This window comes from Myxocyprinus asiaticus, chromosome 9 (assembly GCF_019703515.2).
Source record: "Myxocyprinus asiaticus isolate MX2 ecotype Aquarium Trade chromosome 9, UBuf_Myxa_2, whole genome shotgun sequence".
In the NCBI taxonomy this organism is placed as follows: Eukaryota; Metazoa; Chordata; class Actinopteri; order Cypriniformes; family Catostomidae; genus Myxocyprinus; species Myxocyprinus asiaticus.
Window position 1 is genome coordinate 5783380 of NC_059352.1, and position 18896 is coordinate 5802275.

The 18896-nt window shown below is 38.5% G+C and overlaps 1 protein-coding gene across 1 annotated transcript in view; it reads right to left on the bottom strand.

The window, feature by feature from the left end:
* Positions 1–2148: 2148 nt before the first annotated feature.
* LOC127446284 (chromodomain-helicase-DNA-binding protein 6-like) overlaps positions 2149–18896 on the bottom strand; it is a 73482-nt gene continuing 56734 nt past the window's right edge. Inside the window, 10 exon segments of the mRNA XM_051707063.1 lie at positions 2149–5676; positions 7739–7843; positions 7930–8073; positions 8361–8582; positions 11436–11912; positions 14090–14299; positions 14769–14908; positions 15314–15951; positions 15953–17201; positions 17291–17499. Coding sequence (XP_051563023.1) covers positions 4639–5676; positions 7739–7843; positions 7930–8073; positions 8361–8582; positions 11436–11912; positions 14090–14299; positions 14769–14908; positions 15314–15951; positions 15953–17201; positions 17291–17499 — 4432 coding nt within the window. The 3' untranslated portion in view covers positions 2149–4638.

The window sequence follows — 18896 nt, forward strand, 5'->3', positions numbered from 1 at the left end:
GCCGAGACATACGAATGGCGCGAAATCTGGCTCATCTCAGCCAATGAGAGACGAGAGAGCCGTGACGTCGTTACAACAACAAAGACGGCAGCATGGAGGATTTAAACTTCCTCACAGACTGCCAAACTGTGTCAGTGATGCTATGAATGTGACTAATGTACAGATACATCTTTTCTGTGTCTGTGTGGCAGTGAATAAAAAAGGAGCTATTAAAAAAAAAAAAAAAATTAAAAAAAAAAAAAATATATATATATATATATTATTGCAAACTGTGTCTTTGTAAAGATTCATTGCCCCGAAGATTTTTAACTCTTAAAGGTATAGTTCACCCAAAAATGAAAATTCTCTCATCATTTACTCACCCTCATGCCTTCCCAGATGCGTATGACTTCCTTTCTTCTGCTGAACACAAGAATATCTCAGCTCTGTAGGTCCACACAATGCAAGTGAATGGTGGCCAGATATTTCAAGCTCCAAAAATCCCATAAAGGCAGCATAAAAGTAATCCATATGACTCCAGTACTTAAATCAATGTCTTTAGAAGCAATATAATAGCTGTGTGTGAGCAAAACATCAATATTTAAGTCAATTTGAAAGTGAAAGTGGAGATTTTTAGGGAAAAGGATTGAAATATTGATCTGTTTCTCAACCAAAGTGACTGCATCACTTCAGAAGACATATATTAAACCACTTGAGTCGTATGGATTACATTTTATGCAGCCTTTTTGTGATTTTTGGAGCTTCTAAGGCATGTTCACCATTCACTTGCATTGTATGGACCTACAAAGCTGAGCTATATTGTTGTGTTCAGCTGAAGAAAGAAGGTCATACACATCTTGGAAGTAATGAAAGTGAGTAAATAATTACAGACTTTCCATTTTTGGGTGAACTTTTCCTTTAAGACAACATGTTGATTCTGTATTATTATTAATTGTTAACAATAAAACACATATATCTGTTTTGTAAACCCGGTCAAACATATTCCAACCTGGCAACTCGTTGAACACATTTTTAATTTACTAAAACAAGTTATCTTGAGTTCCAACACCTGACCAATGAATTTCCCCGATTTTTCCAGTTGTTCACATTTAAAAAAAAAATATTTCAAAGAAAATTCACGACCCCTCACTGTCGCACAAAGTATCTAGATACATCTAGAAGCCAAAGTAGCTAAAAAGCTGTTTGTCAGATAATGAACTAAACCACATCAGACATGTTGACTTGAAAGTTGAAAGTCATCTTTTATTGCACAATAAAAGATCACATACCATGTTTTGAATTACTGTATATGATTGGTCCACATCAGTGTACAGGAGCTATTCGAACAAAAACAAAACAAATAAATCCCAAATAAAAAATAAAAAAACAAAAACACCCACGACTCTCAGCATTGCTGCATATTTCATACCAAGAGTATAAGTTACATTTTTTGTCTTGTGTAGTGTAATAATCCCATACTGTATATAGTGCACTTGCTTCAATGTAACTACAAACTTACAGTACAGTACTTCCTTGTCGTGAACACTGACCATAATTTAACGTATTCATTCAACGTTATTACACAAGCGCTTGAGCAAAGGAACTTGCAACATATGCGGTCCCCAATACAAGCTCCAGCACAGTTCTACATGTTTATGATGCTCTAATGGCCTTGTACATTGACAATTTGAGTCCAGATTTGATTCTATCTGGCTAAGCAGCTCTGTTATAAGAAACGCCTGCCTTGCGCACATTTAAAGTATGGGAACTACCTCAGATGTGACTGGGTTTTATTAGCAGGTCCTGGCATGCAAACAGACATAGTGGCAAAGCAAAATCCAGATAATCTCCTACTACTTGCATATTTGAAAACATTGAAAAGTCTGACCAAAATGACACTGACGTACTCCAAAATTCCCAATCTGTTGTTCCCCAACATAAATGCATTATGTAAAGCTGCAACAATGATCTCCCTTTGATTAATCCATGATGAAACTGGAGGTAGGGGGGCTAATATTAAAGTTTTTAGTATCTATATTCTGGGTGCAATTATCCAGAGAAATACACAAGTGCAACAACATAGACAGTATATGTATATAGTATACATATAGTTAGTATTACTTTGAGGTTTGATGGAAGGCAAAAACAGATCAGTGCTGACATACCATATCAGATAACATCCAAAACCTGGAGACAGCAAGTTTATGTACATGTTACAATACACAGGTAGACAGCGTTAAGACATTAAAACACAATAAATACAGGGGAAATGGAAACTGATCAGAATGTTTTAGAGTTCCCAACGTGATTGTGGCATTTTCAAAAGTTACAGTTCCAACAAACAGTACATTTTATAAAACCAATACAATTACAACCAGCAACATAGCATTCTCAGTCTAAGAGTGTGACCTCTCCAGTTGTACAGTACATATACTGGCTGAAGTGCTGAAGGCCTTTAATGAAGTTATGAGCTTACTGAAATGTCAAAAGCGAGGGTAATGTGATCATTTGGAAATTTAAACGTAGTCTGTGCATTTTTATTGACCAGACAATAGAGAAAGATTAGAGGTAATGACACATTTTTGAAAGACAAATAGACTTTGTGCTATGCAGTACTGTTTTGAATGAATCGACAGCACTAATGAGAAGAAATAGACCTTGTTATACCGTTTAAACTTTGAACCACCAATGTATTTCCGACAAGTTTTATGAAAACTGCAGGCTAATGTCTGTACAACTAGAGCGACCGCTTTGAAACTAGTGTGACCGAGACTGCTTCCCATAACGCTGACACTGTACACAAGTACTTTGATATATATTTTCCAAAATAAAGATGTAACAAACATCCATATAAAACACTAAATAAGGCATTGCAAATTTTACAATAATAATCAATGTGAAAGAGGGGAAAAGTCATATTTGGTGAAGTTGGCAAAGTAGAAAGAAAAATCAAATGCAAAATAAATTACATTATGGTGTCATAAGTAGTGACAAGGCAACAACAGCATGTTTTTGATGGTGACCATAATTTTAGACGAGAAATATACAGTACAGGTTTACATAAATCAAAATGTACAGGAAGTGACATGTGCGAGCGTGAGCATGCATCCACACAAACACACAAAAACAAACAGAAGAAACACAATTACAGGTAAACATTCATTAAAAGGACTATGCAAACAAAAATAAAAAATAAAATTCACATCAGAAAACAGAAAAAAGTGAATAAGATTAGACATCCAAAAATGAATTACTCTCACAAAAGAGAGACCCTGTTGAGTTCGGGGGAGAAAACAAGTTAAATTATCTCTGGTTTCAACTAGCATATTTCATTTAAAAGAAACACTAGTGTTGATTTTGTTTTTACAGTCCCCCCCCTCCCCCCCTCCCCCAATATGCAGCAACATACTGGCAAGGAAAAAAATAACATATGGTTGTAAACAAAATTAACAGCAATATACAGCGAGATAGATTTACAGGTACATGTTTTCAAAAAATCTTGGTAGGTTTTACTCTACAGTATTTTCAAACGCACCAGAGAAAATGAGAGCAATAAAACCGAAAGAGAATGAGACAAGTCTTACTTCCTGACGACCCTTTAGTGAACACAGAAAAATGGGGATCTGTAAATAATTTTTTTGTCTTTTAAAAGAAAAGTTCAACAAAAATGAAAAATTCTGTCAACATTTACACTGTTCCAAACCAGTATGACTTTCATACGTCTGTGGAACACAAAAGGAGAAATTGTGAAGAATATCCACATTGCAATGAAAAAGAGCAGCATGAACATTCTTCAAAATATGTCCTTTTGCGTTCGACAACATAAAGAAAGTAATACAAGTTTCAAATGACATGAAGGTGAGTAAATGATAACAGACAAACAAAACAAAACAAAATCAATCAATCAATCTCAGGATTGTTCTTTGCTATTCTTTCAAGCCTTGCTTTTTGAGTTTCAGTTGCACTCATCATGTTGCACTCATGCCATCTATAGCTTTCTAAAGATTCACTTTAAAATCTTTTGCTTCTAGAGTCACTAGAATGAATACATAGCAGCAAGCATCTAATAACAGAATACTGTGGTCCATTCAAAAATTTCCAGTTCTGCTGGTAATCTACCAAATGGGATGTGTGTTTCCTTTACATTATTTTGAGAAATGTTTTAAAACACTAATCTAAGTTGTATGTACCAATGTCTCTGATCTTACAACCAACATTTAAAAGCAAAACTGGCCTCCAATTTTCACAATATCAACATCCGACTGCTTTCTGAGAATATGGGAATCTGATCTGGGGAGAAAACGCTGGGTTGCCGCATTTTTTTTCAAGTATCGAGCAAAAAGCATTCTCCATCATCTGATAGAATCATTTGGGTACACATTTACATGATGCAAAAGGACCATTTTAACACCAAACACGATGTCTTCCCTTTGTAGAATTGAGACCTTTTGAGTGCTAACATGCTTTTTGTGTCTATTTTTCAGCATATACCCAGAAGGTTTGTGAAATTACAAGTTTGACTGGGCAGACCTATAAACAATAAGTTGATAATCAAAGTTCTATACACAAACGTTTACAGACACGACACACAAAAGCACTGTTGCCCAAAAGTGAGGCCAGATTCTATTCTCCACAGTCACATGAGCCTTTAGTGTTTTGCTAATTTTCTTCTCCATTCTCCCTCTTTTCCCCCATTTCCTTATTCTCAGTTCTTGTTTCCTCAGAAGGATCTTTTTTAGGGTAAGAAGAATCATGATCTTTGACCTGAGATAATTGTACATCAGATCGATCTTGACTTTTCCTTTCAGGCATCTGTTCATCTTTTACAATTTTCACTTCCATGTTGTCCACTAGCACAGCAACATTCCCACTTCCTTCCGCCAGTCCTTCCTCCCGAACCTTCTTCCTCTTCCTCTTGGGGCTTCCCGTGCTGTCTGCCACAGGCATAGCTGGCAATGCCATTATACTGCCGGGTGGTAAGAACATATGTGGGTACAGCAGGCTATGCGACATTCCCGGGATCAGAAAGGGGTTAAAGGTCAAATGGCTGCCCGTGCTCATGATGCTACTGCTACCACTAGTGACCGTGGCTGTAGTGCCCGAGCCGGACATCGGTTTCCTCTCTTCCCCTTCTTTCTTTGTCTCCTCTTTATTCCCGTTTTCTGTGCTCACCAGAGGGCTTGTGTTGTCCCGCTGAAGCACGGTATCAGAACTGTCCGCTGGGCTCGAGGTTGAGGTTACGGTTGCAGAGTTCGTAGAAGTTATGCTTGCTGCGCTGGAGGATGCAGTCGCAGTGGATGTCATAGACGTTGCTGTGGACAGTTGCTGACTCATCATCCCACTCATGTGAGCGCTGTATATAGGCGGCTGTACGGCCGCCATGCCGTGGAGCATCATAGGTAGCATGCCAAGTCCATTCTTGGCATCATCGCCCACCGTCACAGCGGTGGCAAAACCGTGTGGAAAGCCCATGATCCCGGTTAACGGGATGCCAGGGACATTGCGGAGATTGGGCAAACTAACCAGATCCATGCTGCCAATGAGCCCACCGTTCATGAAAAGTGGACCCATTCCAGCGGACAGCTCAGGGGTTTTGGGCATTTCACTGCGGGGTCGTCTGCCTCTTCTACGTGTGCTGGGATCCTGTGACACAGGTCCAGTGAGGATGCGCGTAAATTTACCCTCTGGCAGAAAACCCTGGAATAGTGGGATTTAAAAACTTCATATTAGATAACAGTCTTTTATTATATACACTACCTGTCAAAGTTTTGGACACAATTGACTGATCATGATAAATACGAAAGCTTTTATTGTGGTATACAGTATTATCACTGGATTGTATTACATTAGGCTACAAAACGGGTTAAAAGATAACAAGGACCATTTTTAACTACAAAATTAGCCTTTTTTTTCTCTTCTCCCCAATTTGGAATGCCCAAATCCCAATGTGCTATAAGTCCTTGTGGTGGCGTAGTGACTTGCCTCAATCCGGGTGGCGGAGGACGAATCTCAGTTACCTCCGCGTCTGAGACCGTCAATCCACGTATCTTATCATGTGACTTGTTCAGCGCATTACCGAGAATTCTTCGCGGCATCCACGTGCCCCACCGAGAGCAAGAACCACATTATAGTGACCACGAGGAGGCTACCCCATGTGACTCTATCCTCCCTAGCAACCGGGCCAATTTGGTTGGAGTCACTCAACACGCCCTCGATTCAAACTCACGACTCCAGGGGTGGTAGTCTGCGTCTTTACTCGCTGAGCTACCCAGGTCCCTAATATTAGCCTTTTTAAACACCAAATTAGCCTTTAAAAGTAAAAGATCACAAAGAAAGTAGCTTTGTTAAGAACACTGAACATTAAAGAAACTAAATGATCAGTACACAAATTTAATTAAAATAAATATTTTAAAATAAATATTAAATCAAATGGTCACTATATCTTTAAATATTTCCGCACTCCAGACTTTACCCTTTTTGGATGGGGATAAAGGGTCAAAAGCGTTCCTCCTTCAGCCATACTTTTCATCCACATTGTTTTTGTTTACATTATCTCCATGAATATTACAAAACATTTATAAATGGTCATTTAATATTTCCTATCTGCCATGAAAATTTATTTTGCATTATTTTTATAAAAAAAAAAAAAAAAAATATATATAAATATATATATATATATATATATATATTTTTTTTTTTTTTTTTTTTTTTGTTCCTATGATAGCTGAGGTCACTGTGTCACTTGAAACACAATCTACCTGCCACAAAAACATTTTGTGATACATATACATTAACATATTTTCGTTTAGTAATCTTAATGCAAGGAATTTTCCATATAGAGTTTGTCACATGGAATTCTAGAGGAAAAAGAACTTTAGGCATCCTAGAAAAGTTCCGATGATACATTTTCCACTGACAGGCTGTTACAAGATGCACAACTTACGACGTATGTTTTCTTTAGTATATGATTTGAATAACCCTTGCATCACTTACATCAGCGAGGGTCATAAGTGAGTGATATAAATCTTACAATTTGACTTAAACCATCTATTATGTTGTAGTTAACTTTATCAGGTTTGTTTGCCTTGAATTTGAATAGCTCACCAACAAATTAGCGAGGGTCCGACTATGGTTCTTACAGTTTGACTTGTGTATAATGTTGCAGTTCCATAAAAAATTACCGGTTATGGCAAGTATAGTAAATAATCACATGCATTTAGGTCCTTGTTTGTGAATCTTGACTCATTGATGGAAATCTAAGCTATGGTGCGTTCAGAAAAATCTAAAAATGTTACTAATAGGTTATCTTAAATTTTTTCACAGTACATTGATGTGTCCATGATAACAATATCATGCATGTTAATTATTGCGATATACCATAATACCGAATACCGGCACATGCCTAGTTGATATTAAAAACAGTTCTGTAAACAAACATAGTGTATATTGGGCCTATGTAATTTCTTGCAAAATTTAAATTGTAATAAAATAATTAAAATAGATGTAATCTAGACAAAGGGTGGCTACTTTTAAGAAGCTCAAATATAATATAGTATTAATTTGTTTAACATTTTTTGGGTCACTACATAGATTCCATACTTCCATTTTTCTTATTTTATTGTGTTAATGACTTTTATTCTAAACATGGAAATTAGTAGTAATTAACAACAAGTAAGGTTAGTCCTAACTATTAACTGGTACTAATGATAACTACATTAGGTTCTCATTTAATGATAAACTTAGTGTATACATGACTCACTGAGTGCTTCACCACATCTGCCCAATCAGGAGCCACGGAGTACTCTGAGTTTGCATCCAGCCATCGGGAGAGCTCTTTAATGGCTGGAGCCATAGCGCCCCCAAGCTGTGACCAGAGGAATTGCAGTATTAACATTTAATAAAATCAAGTGACAAACAGGGTATAGGAGCATGTATGTTTACTATTGTTACCCTGCGGCCAGTGCTTCTGTGTACAACTGGGACTCTCTCCTCTCCAGTCAGAGAGCTGATGTCGAGCTTGGTGGGATCTTTGCAGCGATGCCTTCTCTGCTTTGGACGATCCAAGAAACTGTGCAACATGCTTGCGCTCTGAGGCTGAGAAAGTCATAGAAACATTGAAACACCAAAAATTCACACTTAGCAATTTTTAGTTTTTTTGGATGAAAAATACGGTTGTCCACCTCACTACTTGTAATTAAGCAGTTTTCTTTATATAGTGCACTCATTTCAGAGAAAGTACACTAATTCTAAGGCCATAATAGTAATAAGGCCATTTGAGTTACTCAAGTTCATAGGCCATCTCTGTCTGGTATCAAACTTGCATCTTTTGTGTGATGAGATATGTGTTGCTTTCAACAGTTTTCATTTTACATGTAACTGACCGATGGAAAAGCTGAAAGCTCCATGTTATAGTTGGGGTTCTGTCTGAGCCATTCCATCAGGCCTTTATTTGCCGCTTCCCTGTCCACGCTGACGTTCAGGGTCTCTGAGGCTGGAGACGGTGCTGGAGGATGTGGAGGGAGGACAGCTGGAGTCGCTGGAGGGCACTCTGACTGAGAGGATGTAGAGGACACAACAGGGTGGCTGATATTCTCTGACCCGCTCTGTGGAGTAAACAAATACATTCGAAGGCCATTCAATGATATCATTATGAAGGTATCTTATTTATCCAAATTCTCAATTTCCATCTCTCCAAATTAAAGCAATACACAAGGCTGTGCAATGCATTAATTTTACCACCATACAAAATGTCTAAAAATTCCTTTCATACTTTCATAAAAAGTTGACAAATACAATAAGATATAAAGACAGCATGGTTTCTACATCATGGTGAGAAGACAACTAAATAGTGAAATTCCATTTTCTCAAATTTCACACAAATTGCAGTGATGACTGCATTTGTCACACTCAACCATTCTACCTGTTACTAAAGTTAGCGTAAAAAAAATCATCAAGCAAGTTTTTTTTTTTGTTTTGTTTTTTTAATTAATAGGAAAGATATGTTTATCAGTAAGTACAAACCAGTGTCAGAAATTTAGGGGGGCTCAGGGCAAAACTGCCACTGAAAATGACAAAAATGCAGCCAAAATACAAAATATAGGGGCAAAAAAATTACCCATAATGAATTCTTCTATTAAGGCCCAATTATACGTAATATTGTATACAGTATGAGTTAATGCATACTCTAGTTATTCATATTTGTGTTAATAGATTGTTTAAATTTTTTATTTGACATAAAAGGATGACACCTTATATTTTTTATTTTGTTAAAAAAAATAAATAAAAATGCAGCTGAAAATCAAATCCAGAGGGCAAATGTTGCCCATTAATGAAAAAGTTCATTTCTGACCCTGGTATAAACCAACATATACTGCAGCTAGCTAGAATGTTTTGGGTTCAATACAAGTTACTCTGCAAAATCTGTGGCATAATTTTAATTAAGACAAAATATAATTTTTTCTCATCCCTCATTTATACACTGGCGGCCAAAAGTTTGGAATAATGAACAGATTTTGCTGTTTCGGAAGGAAATTGGTACTTTAATTCACCAAAGTGGCATTCAACTGATCACAAAGTATAGTCAGGACATTACTGATGTAAAAAACAGCACCATCTCTATTTGAAATTTCTTAGATTTGATCATTTTTGTTCAAATCTAGACAGGCCCCATTCCCAGCAGCCATCACTCCAACACCTTATCCTTGAGTAATCATGCTAAACTGCTAGTTTGGCACTAGAAAATCACTTGTCATTATATCAAACACAGCTGAAAGCTATTTGGTTCGTTAAATGAAGCTTAACATTGTCTTTGTGTTTGTTTTTGAGTTGCCACAGTATGTAATAGACTGGCATGTCTTAAAGTCAATATTAGGTCAAAAATGGCAAAAAAATGAAGATTTCATACAAAAGTGTACACTACAGTCTTCAAAGACAAAGGACAACTGGCTCTAACAAGGACAGAAAGAGATGTGGAAGGCCAGATGTACAACTAAACAAGAGGATAAGTACATCAGCGTCTCTAGTTTGAGAAATAGACGCCTCACATGTCCTCAGCTGACAGCTTCATTGAATTCTACCCGCTCAACACCAGTTTCATGTACAACAGTAAAGAGAAGACTCAGGGGTGCAGGACTTATGGGAAGAATTGCAAAGAGAAAGCCACTTTTGAAACAGAAAATCAAAAAGAAAAGGTTAGAGTGGGCAAAGAAACACAGACATTGGACAACAGATAATTGGAAAAGAGTGTTATGGATCTTAACCACATTGAGCTTTTGTGGGATCAGCTAGACTGTAAGGTGTGTGAGAAGTGCCCGACAAGACAGACACATCTATGGCAAGTGCTACAGGAAGTGTGGGGTGAAATGTCACCTGAGTATCTGGACAAACTGACAGCTAGAATGCCAAGGATCTGCAAAGCTGTCACTGCTGCACGTGGAGGATTTTTTGATGAGAACTCTTTGAAGTAGTTTAAGAAGTTCTGAAATTTTTTTTCTAATTGTAATAGTAATTTTTCACGTTATTAATGTCCTGACTATACATTGTGATCAGTTGAATGCCACTTTGGTGAATAAAAGTACCAATTTCTTTCTATAAGAGCAAAATCTGTACATTATTCCAAACTTTTTATATATATATATATATATATATATATATATATATATAAGCAAAAATCACAGTTACGGAAAGGATCTTACAATAGAAGGGAATGGGGCCAGTTCATTAACAATTAAATATGCACGGTTTCAAAAGTACAACCACAAGATGTAAACATTACACAATTTAACATGATTTTAGTGTGATAAAATCAAGGATTTACTGGCATTACTGCGTTTACCAGATTACAGGGTTTACCAGTGTTGGGTTGTAATATTGGTTATAACTTCACACAAAAAAAGGTTTGTAAGCATTTGATTGTATTTTTTAGACTATAAATCATGTTAACACATATAATGTTTATGTCTTGTGGATATACTTTTGAAACAGTGAGTATTTTAATGTTTATAGACTGGCCCCATTCACTTCCTCTGTGAGTGCTTTACAGTAACTGTTTTTTTTTTGTGTGTTTTTTTCAATAAACAATGTTCGAATTTCAAATGTTTTTTTTTTTTGTGGTAATGAACCTTATGCCACAAATGCTGTTGACTGATCTTAATTTGTATTGAACATGCAACATTAATTTAGGCTAAATCTGCAATCCATATATATATATAATATTTGTATAATTTTATTTATTAAACTTTTGGAAAAAGAATTGCAGACCCCATAAAAAATAAATTAATAAATAATAAATAAAAACACCTCGGGTGGGGTAACAACATTTTCTGAAGGTTAAGTACCTCCTTGCACTGGCCCTTTATTGAAAATGACCCTAAAATGAAAATGTAAGAGTTTTAAGTCCTATTCTGAACACTTTTTGAGGAAAGTGCCTTAGAGATCTATTGACTGATTCCACAAACCTGTTTTTCTTGTAAGTTCATGCCTCGTCCTTTCATAAAGCTCAGGTCAGAAGTCTCCACATTTCTTCTTCGTCCCCTCCTCCGTCTCAACATTGAATCATCACGCCGCAGACTGCCGTTGACAATCTGCCCTGTAACAGAGTGAATCAAGCCAGCCTGCAAAATGCCAGCCATATCCAATCCCAGCGAGCCCTGTATGGAGCCTATCCCAGCGATTTTATGCGGGGCTGACTGGACAGTGTGGCTCATGTGACCCATTGGCCCACTTTCTCCACCACCTGTGAGCTCATTTGGTTTGGAGAGGTCAATGGCTGCATCCTGCCAGCCGTTGAGGAGGAGAGCGTTAGCACGATGAGACATGCCAACTTGGATCTTTTCTCCGAGATGGCTTGGTTTGGCGAGGACTTCTGCCTCGAATTCAAAGCCACGTCTAGGCCGTTTCAGTTCAGGGAGGAATGCAGGGGTCACTAACCGGTCCTGTGGGGATGAGAGATCAGTAAAACTAGGGCACATGCATGTTTAAGGGAATTCAATTAAAAAAAATTTCTAATGCATATTTTACAAAAAAAAATATAAGAACAACTCTGCAACAAAAGAAAGGTAGAAATTTCAGAATTAGGTCATTAAATAGCACATCAAAATGATCAGTTCAAATGTATAAATGGTGATCATGGCTGGGCGATATAGGTAAAATAAATAAATAAATACAATTCTGATATTTCTTAGCCTTTTGATGATATTTATTACTTGAGATGGATAAAAACAGTGATTCTTGTTTTTGAGGACCCATATATTGGACCAAACCGCAATTGTTGCAAAGTATTTAAAGCTTAAATACAGTACAATCTAATCAAAATAATCAATCTGTGTTTTTGTGCATAATCGACAGAAAATAAAACACATGCTAATTGATAACGGCAAAGTTTATGATGGCTCTGATTCGGCATTTCATTTTACATACATGTGTCATAAATGCACTTTATTATTAAGGGGTGAAATTTGTACCCAGGAATTTATTTTAAGGGGCATTTTTTTTCTCTTGATGGCATAATTATTTCAAATACAAAACACTGTGTGACGTCCTTTATGTCAAATAATTCTAATACAATTAAATCAATTAACTGAAACGGTCACTACGATGTATATACCATAACTCGAAAGGCTAGAAACTAGAATATTTTATAGTACTAGGTATATGTATTATGAGATAAATATAATATCTTAGCATAATAACAGAGGAATTCGCTAAAGGGGCATTTTTGTCACTTTCAATGCCATTTTTTGCACTGACCCCTGGTTAATTTCTGACCATGACCATGACAAATTTGCAGCATTGCAAATTTACCTCAGACCCCCCCCTTAACAACTATATATATATACACTGGCAGCCAAAAGTTTGGAATAATGTACAGATTTTGCTGTTTCGGAAGGAAATTGGTACTTTAATTCACCAAAGTGGCATTCAACTGATCACAAAGTATAGTCAGGACATTACTGATGTAAAAAACAGCACCATCACTATTTGAAAAAAGTCGTTTTTGATCAAATCTAGACAGCAGCCATCACTCCAACACCTTATCCTTGAGTAATCATGCTAAATTGCTAAACAGCTTTCTCTAGAAACTTGTCAGTCAATCATTGTTTTGAGGAATGAAGGCTATACAATGCTTGAAATTGCAAAAAAAAAAAAAACAACTGAAGATTTCATACAAAGGTGTACACTACAGTCTTCAAAGACAAAGGACAACTGGCTCTAACAAGAACAGAAACAGATGTGGAAGGCCAGATGTACAACTAAACAAGAGGATAAGTACATCAGAGTCTCTAGTTTGTGAAATAGACGCCTCACATGTCCTCAGCTGACAGCTTCATTGAATTCTACCCGCTCAACACCAGTTTCATGTACAACAGTAAAGAGAAGACTCAGGGGTGCAGGACTTATGGGAAGAATTGCAAAGAAAAAGCCACTTTTGAAACAGAAAATCAAAAAGAAAAGGTTAGAGCGGGCAAAGAAACACAGACAATGGACAACAGATAATTGGAAAAGAGTGTTATGGATCTTAACCCCATTGAGCCTTTGTGGGATCAGCTAGACTGTAAGGTGCGTGAGAAGTATCCGACAAGACAGACACATCTATGGCAAGTGCTACAGGAAGTGTGGGGTGAAATGTCCCCTGAGTATCTGGACAAACTGACAGCTGTAATGCCAAGGATCTGCAAAGCTGTCACTGCTGCATGTGAAGGATTTTTTGATGAGAACTCTTTGAAGTAGTTCTGAACATTTTTTTCAAATTGTAATAGTAATGTTTCGTGTTATTAATGTCCTGACTATACATTGTGATCAGTTGAATGCCACTTTGGTGAATAAAAGTACCAATTTCTTTCCATAAGAGCAAAATCTGTACATTATTCCAAACTTCTGGCTGCCAGTGTGTGTGTGTGTGTATATATATATATATATATATATATATATATAAAATTATTATTATTATTTTCTTTTATACTACTGAAGATATTTAAGACTTTTTACGGCCTTATATTTGGAAAAGTTAATCATTTTAATACTTTTAAGGACCACTGGATACCCCGAAAATGGTTATACTACCAAACTTTTTAAAAACTCATCATGTCTGAAGATCTCATCTCAGACCTACTTTTGGTAGGTGGGATACAGTGTGTGGCAAGTTGAAATTAAGGCTCTGAGGCATTCTGGTGGGCAAAAATCCTGCCCTCTCATGGGCACTGCTGGGCACGCACGTGTTAGCCAATGAGCTCGGAGACTCATACTGCTGACTAGAAGAAGGCCACTTCCCCTTCAAGATAGTGTGGCAGATGCTGTCAATACGGTTGATGATCACTCTGTCCTGTGGTGAGAGAAAGACAAAATACAGTGTATGGAATGGGTCAAATTGGTCTGGCCTGAAAAGAAACAATATTTTCTAAATTTTTTAAAAGAAAAACCCTCAGTTATTACGCAAGTGTTTTGGGGGTGGTTGCCATTACTATCTAGTTGCTAAGGTGTTTTGAGCGATGTAAGTGTGTTGCTATGAGGTTGCTAGGTTGTTGTGGGTGGTTGCTAGGGCAATGATAGATGGTTGCTAGGGTGTTCTGGGTGGTTGCAAGGCGGTTCCTTACTGGGTCAAAGTCAAAAGAGCCCACCTCCAAAAGTAAAAAAAAAAAACCTAACTCAAAGTATGACCAATAGTAATAGTGATGCTTGCCATAGCAAGCTTAAATATACAGTACAATAGCTGTTCTGTGCAACAATTTAATGAAGCAATGTAGAAGAAGCCAATAGAAAAAGAGAAAACATAACAACCAACATGACTATACCTTAGGCCACTCAGAGAATGAGAAGAGGGCTTTCTCCTGTAAAAGCTGAGCAATGGTTGGTTCCCTTATTTCATGAACACTGTCTGCCATCTCACACATGGGCAGCGCAAAGCGTGGAGCTTCAACATTCCCCAATAATGCTTAAAAACAAAGAATCAGTATTCAAAGAATGATATTTTTCCACTGAGTCACAACGTCTCAAACTGTGCTGCGATTTGTGAAGATACCAATGTCAGCAAAAGTCAGAGATTTCATAACAAATGTTACTCATCAGACTCTTCATCAGATCAAATTATCTTGGCAATGCTATTCTCAGAATATTTAGTGATTCACAGTTATAGGATAATTCAATTGAAGGAATATCAAGGATATTACTTAAAGACAGATTAAAAATTTCACTTGAATTCTAGCATTGAAACTTTAAGGAGCAACTTACCTTTCTGCTCATTAACTTTCTATTTTAACGTCATAATCTCTTAACACAGACAATGTGCATGAACAAAGACCAAACCTCAAAAAGGTAGAGCGCTGAAGTCTGACAATACCTGGTGCTTTTGCATCCTCATCCTTAATGTTGTCGTTTACTTCCAGAACCTCAGTCTGCTCAAGGTGAGGAGTCTGCGTAGTGCTATCTGGCTCAGGCTTCACATCAGATGACACCGGATCTATGAGGAACTCTTGTTTGATATTGGAGACCACGTCAAGGCCTGGAGATACAGACGTGTCAGGTACTGTAGTGGGAAAAGAGGGCGAAGATGGGATTGAAGAGGGAAAAGGGTTAGCGGTTAAGAGAGTAGTGTCATCTATTGGCTCTGACGGTTCTTTGCAGGGTTCTTCAGAGGGTACATCCACCAATTGTTGCTCAGTTGAGTCTTGCTGGTACCCTTCGCAAGGTTCCTGCAGGGTCTCATCACAGGTCAAATCATAAGGCTCCTCCAAAAGCACTTTCTCTGGCTCTCGTAGAGACTTTTCGTAAGATTCTTCCAAGGGCACTTCACAGGGATCTTTCAAGTGTTCTTCACTTGAATCCTCAAATGGCACCTTGCATTCCATTGTCTGGGATTCCCCAAGACAGTTCTCCCTTGGAGACTCCATTGAAGGCACCTGGTTTATCTCATAATGAGTGTCCTTTGTCTGAGGACTAGCCCTTGCAAGACAGTCACTGTCTGGAGAAAGTTCTTCTCTCAAAATGGAACCCTACACTTTCAACTCCATCATCTGGACTGGGAAGGCTGTGCGTGATGTTGGAATCACTAAGCTTGTCGTCTTGGTCCTCACTAATGGGGTCTGCTTGGACGAGACTCACATCTGTGAGTCCAAGTGGTGGTGGAACATATTCTGCAAGACCAGCTGACAGATCGGTCTGATCTACAGAAGTCTCACCGACATTAAGATCTTTGAACAACATGAAGCTTGGTGCTAGTGGCTCGACAGGGTTGCTTTGGGAGTCTGAACTGGGCATGCTCAAACAGTCTGTGAGCGGTTCCGCACCATCTTGTCCATCTTCTGGTTGAGGAGCATCCAGAAATCCTGTTTCTAAAGCTTGTGCTCCCAGGATGGGATCGGTTTCGTTGAACATGTCAGAAGTATCAGCATGGTCCGAGCTCTCCCATGGAGTCTGAAGTTCATCCAGCTCCACAGAAGGAGCCATTAAGCCGGTCTCCTCGGAGGAACCTTGCTCTCCTACTAGAACATCGCTACAAAGCGTCCCAGCTATGGAGTCTGCCATGTCTCCTTGAATCCCATTTAGTTTCCCTTGCACACCATATGAGTTTAGCATATTCTGGCCACCAGTTGCAGAATTGAACGGGAATCCATTAAAGGCCTCTTTACCAGACTTGCTATGTAGTGGGTCTGATGTCAAACTGTCATGCTGTAAAGATCCCAACTCCAGAGAGTCATCCAATGAAGGGCAGTCCAAAAACCCTTCCCTGGTTCCAATGCTTGGAGACTCCGGCACCACTACTTCTATGGGCTGGTGATGCCCAGGAGTATGAATGAGTTGTGTTTGTGTGTGGTTTGAGGGTGTCGGTTGGTACTCTGGAGGTTGTGGGGAGTGACAATGCCCGAGGTTGGCATCATACAAGCAGCATGGGTGATGTGGCAAGCCTGGCACTTGATATCTGTGGTTTTCTTTGTGAACATAGTTCCGGTGGGCCTCCAAGAAGGATAGCTGAGGGTCACTGAGAATGCAGAAGTCCGTTCGGCTCAAGCCATGCTTTGCAACACCAATGAGAAGATCACGGTCATGTTTACCACACTCCCACCATACGGGCAAGTAAAGACTAGGGCGACAGAGCTGCAGCCGTGCCCCTAGAAGTGGGTGACGCAATACTTGCTCACGGACCTTTCTCAAAAGCTCAATACGGTATAATGTTCGGGCAGCTCGCTCTTCTGTAATGGGCTCCACAAACAGCGAAGGGTCAACAGGACCTATGCAAAAGAAGAACAAAGTTATGAAACGATTATGACAAACTAAGCTTGTTTTACAATTTAATTCTCAATATCGGTTGTCATATTACCTTCGTCTTTTCTTGGCGGCAGTCTACAGGCAGTGCGACACATTGAAACGAAGCTACAGAAATATCTTTCCAAACTTTTATCCGTTTTCCTCTCCAACCGAGCGAGGGCACGGAACTGGCTCCAGTCAAAAGTTTTCTTCTCTGGGTCATACACAACACCAAACGAGGACACAGTGCGATAGAAGTCAGCCTGCTCACGACGTGTCCACCTGTGTGCAAAAGAAATATGCTAACTTAGTAGGTCGTAAACATTTAATCTGCCACAAACTTTGAATTTACAGATTTTCAGCAAACATTATTAACCTCTTAGTATAAAATACAAATAAAACTCTCAAATATTTAGCTCCTCTTTTACACCTTAGACCCTCTAAAACTAAATAATTATATCAAATTTCTGACTGTTCTCTGTGGGTGGCAGGTATTTCAGTATAAATAGCCATGTTTCCACTATCGGGCCAGTGCAAGCCAAGGCTATGAACTGGTCAGCCGGGGCCAATAGCCTCGGACCTCTAGCTGCAAGAGCAAAATCGATCTGCATTCCCACCATCTGGCCAATAGCCCCACAGCGTTGCCCTAAAAACTGCCCTGAATACGCTGCCCTAGTGCCAGTGTCACAGACCCCACCCATTTCACAAGCAAGAGGGAAGTTCAAGCTGAGGTATAAGACTCTGGAGACTATCTAGCCCTCGATATAATCATTGATGGAGACTGAAGCTGCCATTTGTTTGCTTATTTTGGTCTTTGCTTGGTGGAAAGTGAGACCTGTCTCAGCGAAACTCCGCCTTAAACGGTGACCCCGCCTCAATCCCCAGTTGGCCTTTTTTGGCCCAAGGGTAATCGGCAGGGCAAAGGCACTTGGCCGTTGACCCGAGGAAGCCCAGGAGGCAAGATGAAGCCCCGGAAGTGACAGTGGGAATGCAACTGGCCCTGGCACATACTAGCATGCCCTCATTTGGCCCAATAGTGGAAACGTGGCTATTGTCCCAAGACTTTGTAATGCTCTTCTGCAGAACCTCAGTGACATCTCATCATCATTACCACTTTCAAAACATAATTGAAACTCAACTCTTCATTCAATGCAATTCAAACATCTCTGGCTTAAGATCCTCTTTAGCTGCTAGCTGTTATTTCATCCATTTCTCTTGCTACACAAATTTTGTGGCATAAGTTTCTCCTCCATTTAGTGCCGCAAAGCAGTCCTAACATGTTTGCTTACCCTGCTATGCATTATTATTTCTCACTTCTGTCATGCATGAATCAGTTTCCTTTGTTCTGTCAAACTCTTTAAAACAACCTTGAAATTTAGAAAGGCACTACATAAATACTTAGTATTATTAACCTTAAGTATTATTTCTTATTTTTATATTATCAACTTATTTTTATAATATATATGTATTATACTTTTAGGGACATTTTTCTAAGGACTACATAACATCTGTGGAATTTGAGGATTCATCCTGAAAGACAATCCTGAAAGAGAATTTGGCATTATGTCCTTAAAACTGAAGTGTGTAACTTTTTCTGTGTTAAAATACTTTCTCTAATCCCAATATTCAGAGACAACTGTAAGCCATTTGTATGTTGTATGTGTTTCTGTGGCACTATT